Raw genomic sequence first — 13176 nt, forward strand, 5'->3', positions numbered from 1 at the left:
ATTAACTCTCAGCTGAGTATACCAGGACTCAAGAGCTAGTGAGAACCTCACACCAGCTAGTTAAATTCTACCTCCAAAAATTTTAACCTTTTAAAACTGTCAATTTTTGGTTTATTCCTTCAAATCTTAATTTACATCTCCATTTTGATTTTGCATTTTTAACCCAAAGAAAGACAGGGGGAAGTCTTTACATTTTGATTTTTAAACTTCACCTCCCATTTTAAACTTGATTCCTAGTCTTGAATGCTGACTTTTATCCCCAAACCCCTACTCCTACTTTTGCACTCTTTACCCTCATTCAATCATTTAATCGTCCCTTTCCCCCTTCCATTTTCTTTTAATCTTCCCTTTCATTCTATTATTTCTTCTACACCCACATCCATGCACCCCCTCCCTCCCCCTTTATATGAGTGCATATACATGCACAAATACAGACATATACTGTACTAGGGTTGCCCTATGTGGGGTTAAAAGTCCAATCCGTAGTTAAATGTAGAAGTTGGAAAATATGTGTCCTCTTTTTTGCTCTTCAAAATATGACAACCCTAGGTTTGAGGAAGGTGCCCTTAGAGGCCAAATTAGACACTCTGGAGGCCAAGACTGGCCTGGCAGCCAGAGGTTTCCAGTCTTGCTCTCTAGATCATGAAGCACTCTAAACATGGGTAGGACACCTTGTATCCACCTGGGCATAAAAACTCTGACTAGCAAGTAGATTACTGAAGTTACTGCCGGATTGCTTCAGGACACAAGCATCACCACTTCAGGAAACAATTCCATCACCAGATTATCTATCATATGTAGTTTAGATATTTTTACACCTACACCTGCACCCATTTGGCATATACAATAGGTGTCAGATTCTTCAGGGGGTGAAGAATCCTGGCATTCTCTATGGGTAGCATTTAAACCTTTAGTTGTAACATTAATACAGCTGTACTTGAATAAGTGTTTCACTCAATATCTCAGTAATTTATATAATATGGACCAGCATTATAATCTTTAAATCACAGAACGGAGGTAAGGAGGATATAGCATTGGCCTGTTTAAGGCCTCCAATTCTAACCAGACTTCCCAGCATATACCTGAAGCCATGTCACTGCACCAGCTCTCCTCTTAAATGTTTGTAATTAGAATTTCCCCCAAGACTGGGCTTCTCACAACTCCCACCAACATGTATCTTGCCCATGATAATCATCTATAATAATGTTTCTTCATCATTTCTAGGTAAAAGACTAGGGTTTGCAAACTGCATACATGAAGTGTTACACTGAGATGGAATGCGAACACAAATAGTCTATTATGCTTGATGAAGATCTGGGGCTACAAGCCAATAAACTGTGTATGGTGCAACTTACTGTTTTGTGATCAGTAGCTGATCAGATACAACCCGCTTTTCAATCTGCACAATGGCTTGCATTGCTGCATGTTGGAGATGAAGAAGCAAATACGTGGATAGCGTCCTGGCTGTGCACACCTTTATGTGTGTAGACATCTAATTTAAATTACAGCCAGGGTTTGTACACTCATGGAGCACCTAGAGATATACGATTGATACTGAAAGTATAGGGGTTGGGAGGGATCTACCTGACACCATCTAGAGACACAACCAAAATATGTGTGGCTGGAAATTAAGAATGAAGACCTACAACCTTGAGTCCCTGTCAGACTGAAAGTAAATCTAACTGCACAATAAAGAAGCAAGCACAAACCAGCACCACACAAGAAGACTGTAGAGAAAAATTTACTTCAAGTGTACACAAGTTTTTACAATATATGACTGTTCAAAATGAATGAAACAAGCATGTTTTTCCAAGCCTTAAAAAGTCAATGAAAGCTTGGACTCAGAGATAGATGCTGTTTTCCAGAAAATATGATACCAAGCGCAATCACTTTTGGTACACATATTTTCCAGAGAGGATTTAAAATCTACAGAGTCTGAACCAATCTATCTATCTATACTATACAAATGCTTCAAATATTGTTTCCTTGAAGGGGAACTGTTTACCTTGCTTGGAAATGAAAGCGTTAAGTTTCTTTTTTCATTATCAATTTATTGGAACTCAAATGTTTCTGCTGGACAGAAACCAAAACCTTTGTAAATACTACATACCATTTGCCAACAGGAAAAACTTAAGATCTTGTTATAGTAAATCACACATACTGGTGCTAGTGTTCTCGGAAAGATGATGTCAGCAAGTACTATTTTAACCACTGAATCACCAAGCTGTGCTGTTGAATTTCATACAGAAGACAACAGTCTTACCCCACTTCTGTGCTTCAGTCCATCAATGACAAAAAGCAAGCATTTGGTCTAGTTTTTCAAATTATTATTCAGCTCTAATTTCATCAAAAAGAGCAAAATGGCTCTATGCAGATTATGAAGGGATAAATGGACTCTGAGCTTGTTGAACAACCCAAATCTCTGCAGTGTTTACTTGTAGAGACTGCAGATTTACTTATTTTAAGTATACCACTGAATAATAAGACACTGCTACATTTCTGGGAAATGCTAGTGAGGAGGGGGTATTGTATGACTCTGGTCAGAGGTGCTTCCGTTCAGTGTCACCCAACTGAAGGACATGGTAGGTCTGAGGAGAGGCCACAGGCCAGATAAAAAGATTCTGCAGGCTGGATCCAGCCCACTTTTAACTGTTACCCACCCCTGCCTTAAGACAAAAGTAGAGGGCTTTTTAAAAGTCTGCCTCTTAGTGGATAGAGTAGAGAGTATCCCAGTATTCTGGACCACTGGTGGTGACAAGTATGGAAAATTAAGACTTATTCAAATTTTCAACATGCCCTTCTAAATGTGATTAAAATAAAGTACAGTACTGAATATACTAGCTCATAATCTGGCAGACAAGAACTCCAGTCAATAAGCCATTTATCTTGGAAGAGTCCCACAGACATCAATAGGATTTTTAAAAGACTTTTCAGGCATGTTTATATAAGCCTAGTTTGCTGGAAATGCTCAAGACAGAAATTACTCTACTGCCAGCAAAGTAATTCCTGGAGGTCACTGTGACCTGGAATCTTCACTTTTCCATAGCAGTTCAGTAATATTAGATCTGAAAACGGGCAAAGCCCCTGGGCCGGATCTAGTCCCTGCTGAGGCTATTGTTGCACAACCGAGGTGGTGGGCTGAAATTCTGGCCAAAGTCTTTGATGCAATTAATTCTACGGGGCTTATCCGTAGGTCATGGAAGGAGGCCGTGATCGTACCAGTCCACAAAAAGGGTTCCCCCACTGACCCAGAGAACTATCGGAACATCAGCCTTCTGTCTATCATCGGGAAAATCTATGCAAAATTTTTATTGTCTAAGCTGTCCCATTGGGCATACGACTCAAACTTGATTGGCCACGAGCAAGCGGGCTTTAGGAACAATTACTCGACCACTGACCATATGGTAATTATGTATCATCTTGCCAGAAAATATTCTGCCCCGAGTCGGGGCGCCTATGTGTTGCTTTCATAGACTTAAAGGCCGCCTTCGACAGTATCCCACGAAACTGTCTATGGAAGAAATTAGAGAGATGGGGCATAGATAGAAGGCTGTTATGGCTTATAACCCAATTACACCACGGGTCGTCGGCTAGAGTGAGACTTACACTGGCGGGAAACCTATCCAATGAGGTCCCAATAAATAGAGGTGTGCGCCAAGGCTGCATTTTGGCCCCACTCCTCTTCAACTTGTTTATTAGTGATATGAAGCTCTTTCTGAGTCTCAAGCCAACATTCATGCCCCCCGCCTAGCTGATTTTCGCTGCCCTCTGCTCTTATATGCTGACGATGCAGCGATCCTTTCCTACTCTAGAGTCGGTTTATGCAGAGCTCTAAAGATTTTTGCGGCTTATTGCAAACTCAACCACCTGACAATTAATCATGGAAAATCTAAAGTACTGGTCTTTACCAGGTCTCGGAAAATTTACAGCTGGAAGTTAGATGGAGTCCAATTAGAACAGGTTTTCAAATTTAAATACCTGGGAGTCTTTTTTCACTACAACCTAAGCTGGAAGCCACAGATACAGTATTTACTGAACAAAGGGAAAACAATACTTTACACTCTACTCCAATTTTTTGCGGTCGACGGAGCCTCCCACATCCCTTCTGCATTGAAGGTGTACCACGCAAAAGTGGTTTCCACCCTCTGTTATGCTGCCCCGCTCTGGGCCCCAGGGTCCAATTTAACATCGCTGGGGACATTGCAGAATCAGTTTCTCCGTCGCCTCCTGAAACTCCCCATGTGTGTGAGCAACGCAGCCATACGTCTGGAGTTAAGGATTGCATCTTTAGAGACGGTCATCTGGAAGCGAGTCTTTGGCTATTGGCTGTCCAGCTGGCATAGGCTTCCCAACCATTACCTCTTTCAGTGCCTCTGGCGGGATGACTTTGTTAACCCGTGGGTAGGAAAAATCCATGCTAAACTTCTGAGCTTCGGAATTTCCCCAGCGGACTCCTTAAAAATGAACCTACGCTCAGCCAAAAGCCTTATCGAGCAAAGATTAGCAGACATTGAAAATCAACACAACCTCTCCAGGGGTGGGGGTGTCTGCTCCCCCAGGTATCACGGAATAACCCCACCACTTGGCCTTCCATCATACATGTCATCTCTTTCATCAGTACCACACCGACTTGCATTTATTCGTGCAAGGTTCAATGTTTTTCCATCGAACCTGCTGAGCCACAGATTTTCCAAGGGTTTGGTGTCTCCGCTATGCGAGTGTGACGGGAAAACAGTTGAATCTCTTCCACATATAATGTTCAACTGTCCCTTACATAGCATAGCTAGGACTAAATTCCTGGGTCCTGCTTTATTGCGCTTGGTTGGCAGGCCTGTTGAGTCACATGCCGCACTGCTTTTGCAGGATACAGATCCTTCTGTAACTCTGCAGGTGGCGAGATTCCTGAATGCGGTTATCTCACACACAAAAACCACCAAAAAACAACAACAACAACAAAAACTAATCGGACAGTTATGATGAGAGTGCATGATGGATCTCGTCTCCAGTTCTCCTTTTTCTGTGAACCGTCCCTTGGATCTTTCCGGGCCCCAAGCTGTTATTTGTCACTGCTCAATGACCCACCCTTGCATTGTGGTGTTCCCCTTCTGTTGTTAGATGTATTGGTTTTTTTATGCTTCTGTGCTTTTATGTTTGTACATATTTTATGGGCTAATAGCCGTAAATAAATTTGAATTGAAAAAAATTGAGCCTAGTTTGCTGGAAATGCTCAAGACAGAAATTACTCTACTGCCAGCAAAGTAATTCCTGGAGGTCACTGTGACCTGGAATCTTCACTTTTCCATAGCAGTTCAGTAATCCAGCAAAAGTTGAGAATAATTCTACCTTGCTTTTTATAAAGCACTCATTTAATCTTTTAAATTGACAATTGCCATGGAACTGAATAACAATCAAAACAACACAGACTGTATGGAATTCATACAAATTACCACTTCTGCAAAACCAACGTTTAAAAAGAATCTACATTAAATATATTTAATTTGACAAAATTTGCTAGTTTATGGGAGTAGAATCTTGAAACAAACAATGTTCCCATTCTGACTGTCTGAATATGCGTATCACAATAAATTTGCAGTTGCTCAGCTTTTCTCTTCCAAATATGGTACTGTCTACAGCCTGATGGTTAACTGAGTGACATGGAATTGTCCCAAACCATGTCTGGTACATATTTACCATAAGTAGTATTCCTTCTGAAAGATACCAGAACTGTCACATCTTTTATTTCAACAGCATAACAAAGTCGAGTTCAGATGACCTATCTTTATCTGAAACCGCATAAGAGAAAAATGAAGGAGCTTCTTAAGTGACACATACTTACTGCAACATCAGTCTTAACAATTTTTTAGAAGTCTGGATAATAATGATTATCCAGGGTTCCTGAAGGCACAGCAACCTTGCAGAAGTTGTGCATGTGTAGTTCTGGTTAGCCAGTTCTGGCACCTGACTAGAGGACTGCCTTGGAGGCCTCTATACACTACTTTGAGTTCCACAGAAGAAAAGTGAGATATAAATATAATACTGCATGGATAGAAGGCTTCTATAGAAGTCTCTCTATATAAAGTACAATAATTTCTACATGACTTCATTGATTGTATGCACTTTCATCTCAATGACTGCAGTGGAGCTTCACATATCAAACTCTACAACACTAGCCCAAAACTATTTAAAGTATTAGCATTGGTAATGTCAAACCTACTTTGTTATGCACTAGATTACAAAAAAAAAGTTTACTCACATGGGCTAACATCTCTGTACCTATTACGATTTCGATTTTCTGCGTACTTTGCAACTCTATGTGAATAATCACTGGACTGGTGCCGAATATCCTGGAAGAAACAAAGATAGTTGATTATGTTATGATTACTTCCTGGCATACTGAAGAAATAAAAACAAATATTATATTTAAAGGCACAGTAGAAATTTATCTTACTCAATTTGCTGTAATCCTTATTTCTTTGTCAACTGAAAATTCAATGACTACTGTGATCACAATTCAACAAGGACAGTATTTTATGCAGTGATTAAAATTATTACAACCCAAGTTTCTAAATTAGTAGAGTGCATTCATGTAGCAAACTTCTGTCAAATTTAACAGCTGTAAAATAGAGATAGCCTTGGTCTATCTATTAACTGAAAGGAAGTTCTGAAGAGAACCAACCTAGATATGCAGTAACAAGTTTGGGAAATGGTGTTAATCCAAGTCAGTGATCAGATATTTAGAGAACCACTTACTACAAACTGTAAACTAGCTAACAGAATGGCAGATGCACACTGGGGGTGTCTGAACTGGCTGTTAATACCAAATAAACTAGTTCCATCACCACTCCACACCACAATTGCTCCACTGCTTCAAGACCCTAATGGGGCTTTTAAAAATGGAATATATATATTAATACACACATGGCACTAATTGCATTATTGTGAAAGCATGTATTTATTTGTGTAACAAAATGTTCAGGACTGAGGTTCTAGAATGCCAACATGCTTTCAAAATTTCCATTTATGTAACTTCTGTTGGGAACAATTTGTATCCTGATACTTTAAGGAGTTTAAAAGTACCTTAGTTGGTACAGCTTGATAGTAAGATTTGGAGAAAGAACTTCATGGCCAAGTGCTCTACTACATCCAGTATGACAGCCGCATTATTGTGCTTATGAGGCAAATGTTAAGATATATTTTAAGTTATTTTTAAAGTCATTTTTGCAACATTCCTTGTGGACTTAGCGTAAGCTTAAACTTGCATCTGAAGCAAAATAAAATAAAACAGAAAGCCACCGGGGTGGTATTAAGTACCACTACTGGGATATAGAGCTTACTGAAAACTCAGTTTCTATTAGTCAATGCAGGGGGTGGAACCTGGGGCCCTCTAGATGTTGTTGGACTACAACTCCCATCATTCCAGACTATTAGCCATGTTGGATGGGGCTGATGCAGGTTGGAGTCCAGCAACATCTACAGGACCACAGGTTGACCACCAATGTCCTAGTCACTGACCTAGTCCAGATATAATGTCAAACTATGGTTTAATATTATATCATTGAGCTTTAGCCTATGTACATCCTCCTTCCCTGAGTAGCAGTGAGGGGATTTTAAGGTTTGATTCTGCTTTCAATTAACTTCAGTTTATCATTATGCCTGAATCTAAAATTGATTAATTTTAATAATGATTTCAAACTGGCTTGTTTCTCTAAACCAAAGGTAAGACTAACCAGTTTGTCTGGATTTGAAAGTCTGGCCAAACAGCAATTATTTTAAAATGGCAGTGAATTATTTTAAACACCTCCTTACAGCCACACTGGAAGCAGGGGGGTGGGGAGGACAACGAGCCCAAGGCTTTTTCACTTAAGCTGAACAAGGCTATTAAGTAAGTATTGCAAAATCCTTCATTTAGTCTGAGCTTCAGTAGTGAGCACATCACATAGCAGGAAACAACTCAAGGACCCACAGAGAAAATATACAAATTGAATACTAGTTAGGACAAATCTCTCCCTCCTACAGATAGCTGGCCCGACAAAAGAAAACTGAGTACGCTGCACAGTCTGCATCTCTCAAGGGGCCAGAGAAGGATGTAGCACAAGAACAACAAAGAAATGGAAATGTTAGTCACATCCTATCCTGGGTACAGAGGGCACAGAGTTATTTAACATGGCAGCTAGGAGTGTCAACTGTGAGCCACCAGTTTCTTAGTCTGATATCTCACTTTAACCATGGGCTCACTCTGAAGTATTAGCAAAACTACTCTCAGGTTCAGCAGCCTTACCTCTTTTATACAACACTGATCCACCTTACAATAAGCAAGTAAGGATTACCGAAAATAATCACTTTGAACAATATATAAAAATTTTCCCTCTTTCGACAAAGAAAATACCACCATCAGAAAACAGATCATTGGCCCTTGTGTCAGTGGAAATACACAAGTGTTCACTACCCAGTACAAAACTTACAGAAAAAATAGCCCAAACTCAAAAAATAAATGAAGCCAACCAAAGTTGAAATGTTGAAATGAATTCCACACAAAGTTAGGAAAAGAAACAGAGTCCCTAATACGCAGCTCAGAAAATACTAGGGAAACGCAACCAGCAGACAAGGGCAGAAGGGACTTTATAAGCCCATGGCATCGTATCACCAGATCAACCACCACCCTGCAGAGAGGAACCCATTATTCACAAAGTATCCAGCAGCAGTACAGTCATGTGAGAAATTACTGACGGAGTTAACCACACCACTATGCTCTGAATATCAGTTGCAGGGAGACTGAACAGGGGAAACTGCAGGGAAACTCATGTAGGGAGAGTGCTATTGCACTCAGGTCCTTCCTAAAATATCTGGTTGGCCACTGTGAGAACAGGATGCTGAATCACATAAGCCTTGGCCTGATCCAGCTGGACTTTTCTTATATTCTGGTTTATCAGCTACATCTGTTCCTGGACCAGGAAAGCCTGGTGACAGTTGTTCATGCTCTGGTAAATTCTCAGTTGGACTACTGCAATGTTGGGCTGCCCTTGAAGGCAGTCAAGAAACCATAAATAGTTCAGAATGTGGGATCGGAATTAAAACCAGTGCATCTAGCTGGAATCACACAGTCACTAACCTGAAAAGCCAATACTGGCTATCTATATGTTTCTGAGCAGAATTCATGGTGCTAGTGCTGATCTGTAAAACCCTAAACAACTTTAAGCTCTAATACCCAAATGAACAGTTCTTCTGTATCAGTCTGCCTATGCTATTAGATCTGAGAGAAAGCCATTCTTGTGACACAGAATAAGGCCTCTTCTGTGGTAGTGGTGCCCCACCTATACTCTCTTCCCTAGAGGCATGACAGGTAAAGTGTCTTTTGACAGTTACAGATAGGTAGCTGTGTTGGTCTGCCATAGTCAAAACAAAAAAAATTCCTTCCAGTAGCACCTTAAAGACCAACTAAGTTAGTTCTTGGTATGAGCTTTCGTGTGCATGCACACTTCTTCAGATACACACAGGTGCTACTGGAAGGAATTTTTTTGTTTTTTTGACAATTCAGTGTCAGGTGAAAATTCATCTATTTGCACAGCTTTTGGGGGGGAGGGGTTATTATGAATTCTGTCACTGCTGCAAGTGAGGTTCCAGGGTTGTGCCTGCCTGGGCATTTTAAGGATAAGCTATGTTTTATAAGCAGCGATGAATTAGTTTCACTGTAGTGTGGTTTTACAGTTTTATTGTATTGTAACCTGCCCTGAAATATATATGCCAAACAGCTCTCATAGACTTACAGAAGTAACAAAGCAACAGTAATGTAATGAGCTTGGGCTTTTAAAACCACCATCACTTTAGGTCATGCTGAATCTAAAGAGACTTAGCATCGTTTTGAGTATTAAGCATGTGTATTCATATGCTTTTTAATGGACTCCACAATGATGATTCAAAAAATTTACATAAGAAACTAAATGGCTCAGGACTGAACCAACACTTATAGGCCACATTCTGTCAAGATCCAGACTGAACTCTAAAACCTTTTGTGTGTAAATACAACTAGCTCAAATGAGTCTTTCCCACCTATAAACTTTGGAAAAGTTAAAATTATCTCCAGTTCTCAACTAAGGGCAAGTTCACACATTATGTGCCAACAGACCTGGATTTGCCACCAAGCACACACACATCAGGGAGCTGCAACAAATTATGGTTCCATGGTACGGTTCCTGTGCTTGTGTCACATTTAGACAGAGCTGTAATGTGTGAGGCATTCCCAAGAGTTTCCAGCAGAACCCGGGATTTCCTTTGTTCCTGGCACCATGACACTATGTTTAAACTGTAGCTAGGAAGTTATTAATTCTGCAGGGCGACTGATAGCAGCGCACATCCACGTAGAGTGACGTTGTAACACACAACGCGCATTAACGAGGAAGCGTGGCCCCGCTTGGTACAGTAAGGGCAGCTCTTTTCCCTGTACGTCGATAAGACATTTCACTCCGAAGGAATATTCGGCTCAAGTCAACCCACACGACTTGCGACAGCCTGAACGGCACAGCTACGCGCGGAGCAAACACAGAAGTGTGAGACAGGAACCCGGAGAGACGGAGGCTGCAACTTGCGACACTTCGCTTGACGAACTTAACCCTCCCGTCACCACCCGTGCGAAGCAACTTAAACCTACCCCCACCGGAGCATGCGCAGCACTAACCTGCCCAAATGCCCCCTTCTCCTCTTGCCCGACCCCCGAGGCGCATGCGTTTTCCCCTCAGCCCTCTTTTATTATTCCTTCTCGCTCATCACCGCCCCTTCTTAAAACTGGAACATGCGCATTACTTCTCCCAACCTCAATGGTTACCTGGGGGAGGGGGGGAAAGCTGGTCGTGGCCCGACGACTTCCTGCACCCTCACCACCCGCGTCGGCCCCCAATTCTCTCCCCCCGCTACACGCCGCCCCCTCCTTCCCTCCCTCACTCACCAGGTACCGGGGCTGCCAGCCGTTAGCAGCGTCGATCTCCTGGAACTCCTGTTCTATAGTGGCGGTGACGGACATAATGGCGGCGACAGCCGGAGGGAGGAAGGCCGCTGGGAGCCGACAAGTTCATCACCTACTCCGCGCCACTTGACAGGGCGCGGACGACAACCCGCCCACTTCACCGACCGTGTTACCCTCGACTACCCTCCACACCGCGCACGCAGCCTCAGCGGCTCTTCGGCGGCATTCTCGGCAAGCGCATGCGCGGCAGGCCACCATGACCGCCTACCCAGAATTGCGGAAGCTCCGCCCATTAGCCGCGAAGGAGGATGGGCGGGGGAGATCACTCCGCTGTTCCCTTTGGGCGGGAAGGGAGTGGATCGAGTTTCGTGAGGGGGCTCGGCAGGTGGAGGAAGTGGGATTATTTTCTTTCCTTGTGTGTTAAGGCGCTGGAGGATTGAGGGAAGCGGGTGCTTCTCAAGATCCCGAGGGAGTTCCCTATGTATACTTGCAAAATGCCCGTCAAGCTGAAGGGGCCTGAAAAAAGCATGTAAAGGACGCGATTGTAAAGGAAGTTTGATACTGTACCTGTCAGTGAAGCCGGTTACTCAGTGCCAGGAAAATGGAAGAAATCCAGTTTGGCTGTTAACGCAGAAGCTGCCTGCGTGCAGCATTTTCTTTTTGCTTTATTTACATAGAAGAAAATAAAGGGGCAGACTTGGCATCAACGTTGTGTTAAGCCTGCTCCTTCCAGTGTTGAATTCAGTAATGAGCAATCAAGTTTGTTCCTACCTGCTCAGGCTCTGTGCCTCATCTGCTTAGTCCCACACTTGTTCTGTTTCTTGGTCACAAAGAAGGAATGCTGAGAGGAACATAGTTCAGCTATAGAACAGATACTTTACACGCAAAGGATCCCAGCTGTAGTCACTAGTGTTTATTTACTTACTTACTTACACATTTGCTAATATTTCTGTACTGCTGAACAATCTAGCCTTTCTGTAAAAACTTTGTCAAAGGTAAATAATGAAAAACTAAAATGCACAAAAGCCATACAACTAGATTGTACCAATGCAGAAGTTACCAACGTTTTTGGGCAGTGGGTACATTTTGAATTTTGACAAAAGTGCTGCAAACACCAGTCACAAAATGACTGCAATGGGTGTATTGCAGTGGTTCAAGGAAGTGGGTGGCACTGTGGTCTGAACCACTGACCCTCTTGGGCTTGCTGGTTGGAAGGTCAGCAGTTCAAATTTGAGCAACAGGGTGAGCTCCCATTGCTCTGTCCCAGCTTCTGCCAACCTAGCAGTTTAAAAGCAACACCAGTGCAAGTAGATAAATAGGTACCACTGAGGTGGGAAGCTAAATGGTATTTCCATGTGCTCTGGTTTCCGTCATGGTGTTCCATTGCACCAGAAGCTGTTTAGTCATGCTGGCCACATGACCTGGAAAGCTGTCTGTGGACAAACGCTGGCTCCCTTGGCCTGAAGCAAGATGAGTGCCGTACCCCATAGTCACCTTTGACTGGACTTAAGCATCCAGGTTCTCATAACCCACCCAGGGAGTCCATGACATCATTCACATAACAAAAACTACCATAGAGATATCAATTTTTTCAAAAATAGGGCATCCATGGCTTGGCTTTTGAACAACATGGGTCCGCAGTATTTAGCTAATGGGAACTTCTGGTGTATTGTATAGCACAAAATTGTCATCACCACACTTACAGAGGGAAACTTCACACTTCTCTTTCAGAATTGAAGACAGTGTATATGACCTTGGTATCCAATGAAATGTGGGAATGTTTAATGGTGTTAGTTGTTCAAGATGCCAAACCAGTGTAAAAGGGAATGGAGCAAGAAGATCAAACAGTATTGTGTGCATTGTGGATTTTTGAAGCCTTTCCTAACAAGTACTGGTGAGCACACTGGTGCCTACAGGCACTGTGGAGACAGCCCCTGTTCTATAGCATGTATTGCTGGTTATTGTTACAGTGAAAGCTGTCTACTGTATAAGGATTCAGTCCAAAAAGCAAGGGTGATCTGTCCACCAAAGCAATTTCTCCGCTTCCACCACACCAACTTGGGTGGTGGCAAAGGAAAAAAGCAAACACAATGCTGGGGTGTATGTTGTGGTAAATGTTTACGTGCAAGTTTGGCTATAACCAGCTTTTGACCACATTCATCACTGGCATCCCTGTCTATTTGTTTACCTTTGGGCCAAAGGTTAGCCACTCCTGATTT

The 13176-nt window shown here is 42.3% G+C and overlaps 1 protein-coding gene across 2 annotated transcripts in view; it reads right to left on the reverse strand.

The window, feature by feature from the left end:
* PTPN2 (protein tyrosine phosphatase non-receptor type 2) overlaps positions 1 to 11237 on the reverse strand; it is a 32869-nt gene extending 21632 nt beyond the window's left edge. The window contains exons 1-2 of one of the 2 annotated variants that reach the window (XM_081919343.1): positions 10940 to 11237; positions 6254 to 6344 (exon numbers count right to left, since the gene is read on the reverse strand). In XM_081919343.1, coding sequence (XP_081775469.1) covers positions 6254 to 6344; positions 10940 to 11014 — 166 coding nt within the window. In that variant the 5' untranslated portion in view covers positions 11015 to 11237. The remainder of the gene's footprint in view (positions 1 to 6253; positions 6345 to 10939) is intronic. The other variant, XM_081919344.1, reaches the window with a different exon arrangement.
* Positions 11238 to 13176: the final 1939 nt, after the last annotated feature.

This window comes from Podarcis melisellensis (assembly GCF_964234715.1).
Source record: "Podarcis melisellensis genome assembly, chromosome: 7".
Taxonomy (NCBI): Eukaryota; Metazoa; Chordata; class Lepidosauria; order Squamata; family Lacertidae; genus Podarcis; species Podarcis melisellensis.